General features: G+C 40.6%; 1 protein-coding gene and 1 non-coding gene across 2 annotated transcripts; both read right to left on the bottom strand.

Annotated features, from left to right (window-relative positions):
* Positions 1–6,895: 6,895 nt before the first annotated feature.
* Positions 6,896–7,931, bottom strand: LOC139748442 (sodium/potassium-transporting ATPase subunit beta-like). The gene has a single exon (XM_071661540.1). The coding sequence runs from the start codon at positions 7,925–7,927 to the stop codon at positions 6,941–6,943; it is 987 nt and encodes a 328-aa protein (XP_071517641.1). The 5' UTR covers positions 7,928–7,931; the 3' UTR covers positions 6,896–6,940.
* A 957-nt stretch (positions 7,932–8,888) lies between these two features.
* TRNAQ-UUG (transfer RNA glutamine (anticodon UUG)) lies at positions 8,889–8,960 on the bottom strand. Its single transcript has one exon. It is a non-coding gene; the product is annotated as a tRNA-Gln (tRNA).
* Between the last annotated feature and the right edge of the window lie 2,907 nt (positions 8,961–11,867).

Raw genomic sequence — 11,867 nt, 5'->3', positions numbered from 1 at the left:
TTTATTGGAAGATGTTAATAATCTGGTAAACCAAGTTATCACAGCATCATTTTTCCCTTCTCGGAACTCACACGTATCATTAAACAAGCGATGACGAAATTCGGTTGCACCCCAGCTCTCCCTCTGCATCACGTGACCAGTTATTACTCCTTACTAACGGTTGACGTGATCCTCGAAGCGGTCATTATCCACATATCATTCACTGACTCCAATACTTACAGCCTTGTGAACGTAATACCATTCTCTTTTAATTATACAAAAGGGTCGCAAAAAACTATCGTCCTTGCTGATAACATGAACTTTCTATTATAAAATATTTATTCCTCATTGATTGCACATCTCTCCATGGATGATTTAGCATTGTGCCATAAACCATTGCTTGACAACTTGATTTGCCCCCACCCCCCCATACCTTGGATTTCCATAATTTACAAACAAATTCATGTAAGTACCAACTACTTTTTGGGCATCAACAAAATGTTCTTCGTTCTTGTTCCTTTAAGGAAATTGTTGTTACTGAACCTTGGATTGAAAGTATGGACCAGTATCACGTACTGTTTTTCCCAGACCCACAAAATGTTCTTATTCATTGCCCACCTAATCATCCCAAATCTTATTTATTTCTGGGACACATTCAGTTAGGACAACAATATATTCTTATCAGTTCCAGTTTCAAATTGTTCGGCACTCATGATCATTATTTGGGACAAATTGATAGAACTATCCCGAGTTTAGGACGAATTCCCCAAAACATCAACTTACCAATCATCGATGAAGTAAAGATCCAACATCTTCCATCTATGGTTCAGAACGATCTACATTCTACAATAGATATTCTGGCTTTTGAGTCCACGGGGAAAATGAAACATGAAATGTTCCCAAGTGCACTTTCGTGTAATAATCACATTATCAGGGGAGACACAAGAGAGAAATATAACAGTCAGTTGATATATATCTAAGAGACGAAGCTAGGACGCCATTTGGTTGCATCTATAAAGTGCCTTGTGGAAACTGTGATAAATTTTATGCTGGTCAGACTGGTAAGGAGTTTTCTGTTAGACTAAAGCAACATAAATATGGTATAAGAACGGGACAAGAATCAAATGCCTTGTTTAATCATGTTAAAAACTATGATCATTGTATTGACTGGAGTAACGCTATCTCAGTTATTAACTCTAACTCTATTACCAAGAAAAATATCATTGAATCTTTTATTATCAAATACACAAAGAATTATAATCTTAATATTAGTGATGGTCTATACAAATTAGATAAGTTTATTGTTGATAAGTTTTGTAAAATGATAAGTTTATGAACGCTCGTTGTATGTTTTGGACAATCACATGTTTACCAAATGGCGTCCTAGCTTCGTCTCTTCGATGTATATCAACTGAGTGTTATATTTCTCTATTGTGTCTCCCCTGATGATGTGATTATTACACGAAAGTGCACTTGGGAACTTTTCATGTTTCATTTACCCCGTGGACTCATAGTGATATACATATATATATATATATATATATATATATATATATATATATATATATATATATATATATATATATATATATATATATATATATATATATATATATATATATATATTTCTTTTCTTTTCTTTCAAACTATTTGCCATTTCCCGCATTAGCAAGGTAGCGTTAAGAACAGAGGACTGGGCCTTTGAGGGAATACCCTCACCTGGCCCAATTCTCTGTTCCTTTTTTTGGAAAATTAAAAAAAGACGAGAGGGGAGGATTTCCAGCCCCCCGCTCCCTCCCCTTTTAGTCGCCTTCTACGACACGCAGGGAATACGTGGGAAGTATTCTTTCTCCCCTATCCCCAGGGTATATATATATATATATATATATATATATATATATATATATATATATATATATATATATATATATATATATATATATATATATATTATCCTGATATATATATATATATATATATATATATATATATATATATATATATATATATATATATTATCCCTGGGGATAGGGGAGAAAGAATACTTCCCACGTATTCCCTGCGTGTCGTAGAAGGCGACTAAAAGGGGAGGGAGCGGTGGGCTGGAAATCCTCCCCCCCCCCCCCCTTTTTTTTTTTTTTTTACTTTCCAAGAAAAGGAACAGAGAAGGGGGCCAGGTGAGGATATTTCCCCAGAGGCCCTGTCCTCTGTTCTTAACGCTACCTTGCTAATGCGGGAAATGGCGAATAGTTTGAAAGAAAGAAAAAATATATATATATATATATGATAGAGTGGCAGATATAGGGTGTCTTGGTCGAGGTGGTGTGCAAAGTGAGAGGGTTAGGGAAAATGATTTGGTAAACAGAGAAGAGGTAGTAAAAGCTTTGCGGAAGATGAAAGCCGGCAAGGCAGCAGGTTTGGATGGTATTGCAGTGGAATTTATTAAAAAAGGGGGTTACTGTATTGTTGACTGGTTGGTAAGGTTATTTAATGTATGTATGACTCATGGTGAGGTGCCTGAGGATTGGCGGAGTGCGTGCATAGTGCCATTGTACAAAGGCAAAGGGGATAAGAGTGAGTGCTCAAATTACAGAGGTATAAGTTTGTTGAGCATTCCTGGTAAATTATATGGGAGGGTATTGATTGAGAGGGCGAAGGCATGTACAGAGCATCAGATTGGGGAAGAGCAGTGTGGTTTCAGAAGTGGTAGAGGATGTGTGGATCAGGTGTTTGCTTTGAAGAATGTATGTGAGAAATACTTAGAAAAGCAAATGGATTTGTATTTAGCATTTATGGATCTGGAGAAGGCATATGATAGAGTTGATAGAGATGCTCTGTGGAAGGTATTAAGAATATATGGTGTGGGGAGGCAAGTTGTTAGAAGCAGTGAAAAGTTTTTATCGAGGATGTAAGGCATGTGTACGTGTAGGAAGAGAGGAAAGTGATTGGTTCTCGGTGACTATAGGTTTGCGGCAGGGGTGTGTGATGTCTCCATGGTTGTTTAATTTGTTTATGGATGATGTTGTTAGGGAGGTGAATGCAAGAGTTTTGGAAAGAGGGGCAAGTATGAAGTCTGTTGAGGATGAGAGAGCTTGGGAAGTGAGTCAGTTGTTGTTCGCTGATGATACAGCGCTGGTGGCTGATTTATGTGAGAAACTGCAGAAGCTGGTGACTGAGTTTGGTAAAGTGTGTGAAAGAAGAAAGTTAAGAGTAAATGTCAATAAGAGCAAGGTTATTAGGTACAGTAGGGATGAGGGTCAAGTCAATTGGGAGGTAAGTTTGAATGGAGAAAAACTGGAGGAAGTAAAGTATTTTAGATATCTGGGAGTGGATCTGGCAGCGGATGGAACCATGGAAGCGGAAGTGAATCATAGGGTGGGAGAGGGGGCGAAAATCCTGGGAGCATTGAAGATTGTGTGGAAGTCGAGAACATTATCTCGGAAAGCAAAAATGGGTATGTTTGAAGGAATAGTGGTTCCAACAATGTTGTATGGTTGCGAGGCGTGGGCTATGGATAGAGTTGTGCGCAGGAGGGTGGATGTGCTGGAAATGAGATGTTTGAGGACAATGTGTGGTGTGAGGTGGTTTGATCGAGTAAGTAATGTAAGGGTAAGAGAGATGTGTGGAAATAAAAAGAGCGTGGTTGAGAGAGCAGAAGAGGGTGTTTTGAAATGGTTTGGGCACATGGAGAGAATGAGTGAGGAAAAATTGACCAAGAGGATATATGTGTCGGAGGTGTAGGGAACGAGGAGAAGTGGGAGACCAAATTGGAGGTGGAAAGATGTAGTGAAAAAGATTTTGAGTGATTGGGGCCTGAACATGCAGGAGGGTGAGAGGAGGGCAAGGAATAGAGTGAATTGGATCGATGTGGTATACCGGGGTTGATGTGCTGTCAGTGGATTGAATCAGGGCATGTGAAGCGTCTGGGGTAAACCATGGAAAGTTGTGTGGGGCCTAGATGTGGAAAGGGAGCTGTGGTTTCGGGCATTATTGCATGACAGCTGGAGACTGAGTGTGAACGAATGGGGCCTTTGTTATCTTTTCCTAGCGCTACCTCGCACACATGAGGGGGAGGGGGATGGTATTCCATGTGTGGCGAGGTGGCGATGGGAATGAATAAAGGCAGACAGTGTGAATTGTGTGCATGGATATATATGTATGTGTCTGTGTGTGTATATATATGTGTACATTGAGATGTATAGGTATGTATATTTGCGTGTGTGGACGTGTGTGTATATACGTGTGTATGGGGGTGGGTTGGGCCATTTCTTTCTTCTGTTTCCTTGCGCTACCTCGCAAATGCGGGAGACAGTGACAAAGCAAAATAAAAATATAAAATAAATATATATATATATATATATATATATATATATATATATATATATATATATATATATATATTTTGCTCTGTCGCTGTCTCCTGCGTTTGCGAGGTAGCGCGAGGAAACAGACGAAAGAAATGGCCCAAACTACCCCCATACACATGTATATACATACACGTCCACACACGCAAATATACATACCTACACAGCTTTCCATGGTTTACCCCAGTCGTTTCACATGCCCTGATTCAATCCACTGACAGCACATCAACCCCGGTATACCACATCGATCCAATTCACTCTATTCCTTGCCCTCCTTTCACCCTCCTGCATGTTCAGGCCCCGATCACACAAAATCTTTTTCACTCCATCTTTCCACCTCCAATTTGGTCTCCCACTACTCCTCGTTCCCTCTACCTCTGACGCATATATACCCTTTGTCAAACTTTCCTCACTCATTCTCTCCATGTGCCCAAACCATTTCAAAACACCCTCTTCTGCTCTCTCAACCACGCTCTTTTTATTTCCACACATCTCTCTTACCCTTACGTTACTTATCGATCAAACCACCTCACACCACACATTGTCCTCAAACATCTCATTGCCAGCACATCCACCCTCCTGCGCACAACTCTATCCATAGCCCACGCCTCGCAACCATACAACATTGTTGGAACCACTATTCCTTCAAACATACCCATTTTTGCTTTCCGAGATAATGTTCTCGACTTCCACACATTCTTCAATGCTCCCAGGATTTTCGCTCCCTCCCCCACCCTATGATCCACTTCCGCTTCCATGGTTCCATCCGCTGCCAGATCCACTCCCAGATATCTACAACACTTTACTTCCTACAGTTTTTCTCCATTCAAACTTACCTCCCAATTGACTTGACCCTCATCCCTACTGTACCTAATAACCTTGCTCTTATTGACATTTACTCTTAACTTTCTTCTTTCACACACTTTACCAAACTCAGTCACCAGCTTCTGCAGTTTCTCACATGAATCAGCCAGCAGCGCTGTATCATCAGCGAACAACAACTGACTCACTTCCCAAGCTCTCTCATCCACAACAGATTTCATACTTGCCCCTCTTTCCAAAACTCTTGCATTCACCTCTCTAACAACCCCATCCATAAACAAATTAAACAACCATGGAGACATCACACACCCCTGCCGCAAACCTACATTCACTGAGAACCAATCACTTTCCTCTCTTCCTACACGTACACATGCCTTACATGCTCGATAAAAACTTTTCGCTGCTTCTAACAACTTGCCTCCCACACCATATATTCTTAATACCTTCCACGGAGCATCTCTATCAACTCTATCATATGCCTTCTCCAGATCCATAAATGCTACATACAAATCCATTTGCTTTTCTAAGTATTTCTCACATACATTCTTCAAAGCAAACACCTGATCCACACATCCTCTACCACTTCTGAAACCGCACTGCTCTTCCCCAATCTGATATATATATATATATATATATATATATATATATATATATATATATATATATATATATATATATATATATATATATATATATATATATATATATATATATATATATATATATATATATATATATATATATATATATATATATATATATATATATATATATATATATATATATATATATATATATATATATATATATATATATATATATATATATATATATATATATATATATATCCCTGGGGATAGGGGAGAAAGAATACTTCCCACGTATTCCCTGCGTGTCGTAGAAGGCGACTAAAAGGGAAGGGAGCGGGGGGCTGGAAATCCTCCCCTCTCGTTTTTTTTTTTTAATTTTTCTAAAAGAAGGAACAGAGAAGAGGGGCCAGGTGAGGATATTCCCTCAAAGGCCCAGTCCTCTGTTCTTAACGCTACCTCGCTAATGCGGGAAATGGCGAATAGTATGAAAGAAAAAGAAAGAAAAATATATATATATATATATATATATATATATATATATATATATATATATATATATATATATATATATATATATATATATATATATATATATATATATATATATATATATATATATATATATATATATATATATATATATATATATATATATATATATAAAGAGTGAAAGCCTATCTGATGGGTAGTCGTGGGACTTGGTCACCAAACTCCTGAGACGAAGACCGACTCGAAGTAGACGGACGGAGAAGCAGCCCTCATCATTAGACGTCTAAGAGACCATCGGCCACGACAGATGATGAGGGGGACAGTCGTTCACAGCCTCACAGCGTAGCATTACGTGCAACATCTGATGGTTGTGGGATCGTACTACGTCAGATGGTTTTCTTGTGTGACGCGTTGGTACGTGGACGGCAGTGGGTAACTCGTTCTCAGGCTGGTCGTGTCGTGCAGGTGGTATGTCATGCAGGTGGTTGAACTGTCTCCTGTATATGGTTTGGGCAAAATTCTGCCGGGAAATAGTTTAGAAAACGGGAAGTAAATGGTTTAAAGCTCAGTCAGCAGGTGGTCTAAAGCTTGGTCAAGAGCTTCTGTAGCAGGTGGGAGAGGGAGCTTCGACGGGCAGGTGGTCTAGAGCTTCGATTGGCAGGTGGTCTAGAGCTTCGACAGGCAGGTGGTCTAGAGCTACAGCTGGCAGGAGGTACCACTCTCGATCCTGAAGGACAGGTCCGTCTGACCCAGAGGTCTGTTGTTGTTCTTAAACCGGATGTTCTTAGCCCAGGCACGGCACCGGATCCTCACAGTTACGTCACTTTGAAGATTCATGATGCGGACGGGTATGAGGGGACTGAGATAGCCCTTCTGATTGAGGTAGGGGAAGTAATAGATGGGGACTCCGGGCGCTGCCTGCTCCAGCTCAACATCGTCTGACTCACACCACACCCATATATGCCCAGAGAGCGCTACGCTTGAATCGTCCGTGGAGTTGATGTGTTCCTGGAGACCCGTCGGTAAAGCGGAGAGATTCTGGATGGTCTGCGGCTCCCCGCCAATGACCTTATTGATCTTGAAGAAGACGCAAGGCGAGTTGGTGTCGTAGCCCCAAAGGGGTTCCTGGCTGCAGCTCGACCCAAGAACGTCCAGATCGAAGGCACAAGATTCGCTGTCCTTCATGCGATTTTCTTCTGTTTCATACATGTTTAAGCTGCAATCTCTGTACACAGCATTCTCAGGGAAGTTGCTGCTGTTGTATCTCATCAAGAGTTTGTTAATAGAGTCGACATAAGGTTGTAAGGTGGACAAATCTGTCGGGTAGTAGCTGATGACGGTACGTTTGGCCTTCAGTATACACGTAGTGGGGCGGAAACCAAGACCGACGTGCTTGAGAATGGAGTCATCGCCACCCGTCCACTTGGGGCGCCCCTCAGTGTCTAAGGTCTGGTAGAACACGACCATCATCACGTAGAATATCAGGGCCAAACACAGGTAGAAGATCACGTAGAACAGTCCGATCTTGCCCCAAGACATCATGGAGCGTCCCAAGAATTCCTTGGCCTTCGGGTTCCAGATGAAGGTCTTGAGGTCGTCCACATTACTCTGCATCCTGCGTAGGCCCACAGGAGGGTGGGCGCCTGGCGGCTGGGGGGCCGAGCGTGTAGCCTCGCCTTCCATTAATGCCGAGTCCTCTCAAGATCCCCCCACCCACAAGTAGGTTGTAGGTAAAAGTATATATATAGAATAATGTGGTTATCATCAGCAGCCAGAGGCCATTCCTCCCTCCTTGCCTGCAGAGTTCTTGATTTTCTGGAAAGTTCTACGAGATTCTGGTAAGATAAATACCATTGAGAGGACGTTGTTAGGGGACAGTCAGGTTCAGTTTAGAGTTGGTTGTGGGATGGTCCTTTTACTGTGTCGTATCAGCCAGATGGGTATTTCTTTTCACAGTTTTCGTTAAAGTTTGTTTTCTAGAAGCATAATCTAGAACACTATTTTCCATTTGTTTATCATTTTTGTTGTTATAGTTTCATTATCATCATTAGTTTTGTTATTGTTGATGTTCAGATATTTGATGTTATGTTCGTGATTGCCGTGGAAGTGTCTGACATCTTGCTAGAAGACTTTCTGGTCACAATATTTCTGCACTGGGGAGTTGATCGTATTCTTTTATTGCAGGTTTTGTTATTATCTTGCTTTACATTAAGGTCTACTGGAGGTTTTCCCAATGCTGGTTGAACATATGTCCAGCAACAGGAGATGGAGTAAGATACAGTATTGATGAAACTTATCTATCTATCTATATACCTATCTAAATATCGATCTATCAATCTATCAATCTAACTATCTATCTATCTATACATCTATCTTTATCTGAAAGTCAACAATAATAAAATCATTGATATATGAAGTATAACAACGTCCTCTCAATGGCAATTATCTCACCAGAATCTTCTAGAACCTTCCAGAAAACTATGAACTCTGCAGGCAAGGAGGGAGGAATGGTCTCCGGCTATTGATAAAACCATATTATTCCATATATATGTTTATATATACATATTTATGTATATATATGAATGTATATATAACGTACAGAATAATGCGGGTTTCATCAGTATCGAAGAAAACTGAAAAGATGAGGTCCCACCGAGATTCGAACTCGGATTGCTGGATCCAAAGTCCAGAGTGCTAACCCTTACACCATGGGACCTGATAAGAAAAGATGTGATTTCATCTAAATGTTTTACATATAATCAACCAGAGGCCATTCCTCCCTCCCTGCCTGCAGGGTTCAAGGTTTTCTAGAAGGTTCTCGAAGATTCTGGTAAGATCATTACCTTTGAGAGGTCGTCGTTAGATGACAGTCAGGTTCACTCTATGGTTGGTGTTTGTAGTTGGTTGTCCGAGGATGTTGTTATACTTGATCAATTTTGTAATTGTTGACTTTCAGGTAGGAAGTACTCATTTACGATGCATCCTTGTACTCACAACAACCTTATGAGTCACTTCAAGATTTATCTTCACTACAACTTTATCTTCACTACCCTATTAAGGTTGAAGTCAATGGTCACATTCACTACAATCTCAACACGACTGGTCTTATACCTAACCCATATTATCACTACATCCATGTACATGTATTTCTTGCAGAATAACGCAGATATCAATGATTTCTGTGAAAATTGACATATACAGCCTTACGTATCTATCGATCTATCTAATATCTGTTTTTTACCTATCTATCTATCGATCTATCTATCTATCTATCTTTCTAAATCAGAAAGTCAACAACAATATCATTAATGATACGTATAACTACGTCCTCTCAATGGCATGTTCCTACCCAGAATCTTCGAGAACCTTCTAGAAAACCTTGAACCCTGCAGGCAGGGAGGGAGGAATGGCCTCTGGTTGATTATATGTAAAACATTTAGATGAAATCACATCTTTTCTTATCAGGTCCCATGGTGTAAGGGTTAGCACTCTGGACTCTAAATCCAGCAATCCGAGTTCGAATCTCGGTGGGACCTCATCTTTTCAGTTTTCTTAGAAACTGATGATGGAACTGAGCCATATAGTTGACCTTCGATGGACATATATTTCTTACGGCCCACCATTTTATTTAAGTATGAAGATCTCACGGCAGAGAGGAAACGTGTGATATTCAAAATCAAAAGCCGCAATTGCCCTCATGGTAATGGTCGACATGTTTGCAGACAGATGACACAGACATGTGAGAAGTTAGACAAATATGGACGTTCCTGGTTGCTGTATAGCCTAGGTTTATTATCACTTGTAATGAAGGAGAAATGTTGCACATTATTCCACACCTTTTTATTTAGGCTAGGTCAGGCTAGGATGAATAGGTTCCATAACGTAACAGAGCTGGGAAATGCATCATATCGGATCTGTATTTGTGCAAAATGGCGCAAGTTTGTGGAAGTGATTTACGCAATGCCGGGGAGAATCCACCTCCACCAGAAATAATGTCTCAGACCATACAATATCTGCTGTTGGACGAGCAGGGGACATTAGACCAATATATTCCTGTAGTTTACTGCTCTTCCCAAACACGCAGCAAGACATTCGTAAAAGCTTTAAACTGAACTTTTCCATCGGTTTTCATATCTTTAATTACTTACACCAGTTCCAACAGATGGAAAAAATCATTTGAAAAATCAGAAATTATTTGCCTATAAAAAGCATTTTGATCGATCGTACCAAATATTCAATTATTTCTGTACCCGACAAAATATTCAGTCACTCCTATATCCGACATTTTTCCTGCTGGCTGGTGCCGTTAAAGTCATATGGTAATTTATCGCAATTAGATTATAGATATATTCATCTATATGGAATGGCTCAGCGTGAAGAAACATATATATTTTCACTAAATCCTCCTTTTCACTACACTCCTATCTTCACTACATAGTTCTAACACAACATCTTGACTACACCATTGTATGACCACATTATCATATCATTGTGTTCTTATCTTCACCACAGCCTCGGCAAAATTGATGTTTTCTTTACACATCAGGGTAGATGGCCATCTTTATGATGACAGAGAACACACATAACATATCAAACCACTTATCTTTAGTCACTTTAATCTAATTTCTGCTGATAAAAACGAATTATAATGACAATCCTTGTGTTCTGTGACGGGACATTGTACGGGTGAAGGAACTGTTGTCAGGCACATGTATTAAACTATTGAGAAATAAACTTAACTGTATTAAAGTATTGACTTCACTATATTAGACTTCTCTATATTAAGCTATGCTAGGATATGATCAGTTCCCAGGTTATATAAGGGCGGGAGCCGGGCCGAGAGCATCATTTGAGCTGTGACCTCTGTCGAGTGAATATCTCTGCTCCGCCTTGCAAGCTCCCTCAACCTTTCCTCGAACACTTCAATATAATAATGTTCACCAAGGAGGTAGGACGATCCTCCTTTGTCCAGGAGATGGAATTTGAATATGTCCATGTATTTGACATGGGCTATGGCTGTGTGGACATGGAAGTGGAATATCCAGACGTGGAAGTGATGGATGGAGTGGAATTTGGCTGTGTGGATATGGAGGTGGAATACCCAGACGTTGAAGAGATGGATGGAGTGGAATTGATGGAATACCCGGACGTGGAAGTCATGGATGGAGTGGAATTTGGCTGTGTGGATATGGAGGTGGAATACCCAGAAGTGGAATTGGAGGAAATGGAATATGGGTGAAGCTGGTATGAACGCCATATGGATTTGGTGAAGGTTGACCTCGTAATGTGTTGACGTAAAATAGGTCAACCACTGTGACCATGTGGCGGGGAGGGCCACATCCACCAACCACGAAGCGAGCCCCACCACAGAGAATTATCCTGGCTGCATCCACGTACGAGGACCACCGCGGGATTGCCGTCATCCAGTACTCCTGCTATGCCTCCTACAAGAAGGCACTTCTTGCCGACGTGACACCACTTTCCGTCAACGGTCGCTGTGCAAAAGTGAAACCTCACCGTCCCACTGATGCTGACCAAGTGACCTCGCCCACTCAAGTGGCACTGCAGCCCACACGCCCTACCAGACCCACCATCCATGAGGAAATGCAGCCCACCCCACTTG

Source organism: Panulirus ornatus, unplaced genomic scaffold (genome assembly GCF_036320965.1).
Source record: "Panulirus ornatus isolate Po-2019 unplaced genomic scaffold, ASM3632096v1 CTG_2667_pilon, whole genome shotgun sequence".
NCBI lineage: Eukaryota > Metazoa > Arthropoda > Malacostraca > Decapoda > Palinuridae > Panulirus > Panulirus ornatus.
The sequence above is the reverse complement of the archived record's forward strand: the minus strand, read 5'-3'. Positions and strand labels throughout refer to the sequence as shown.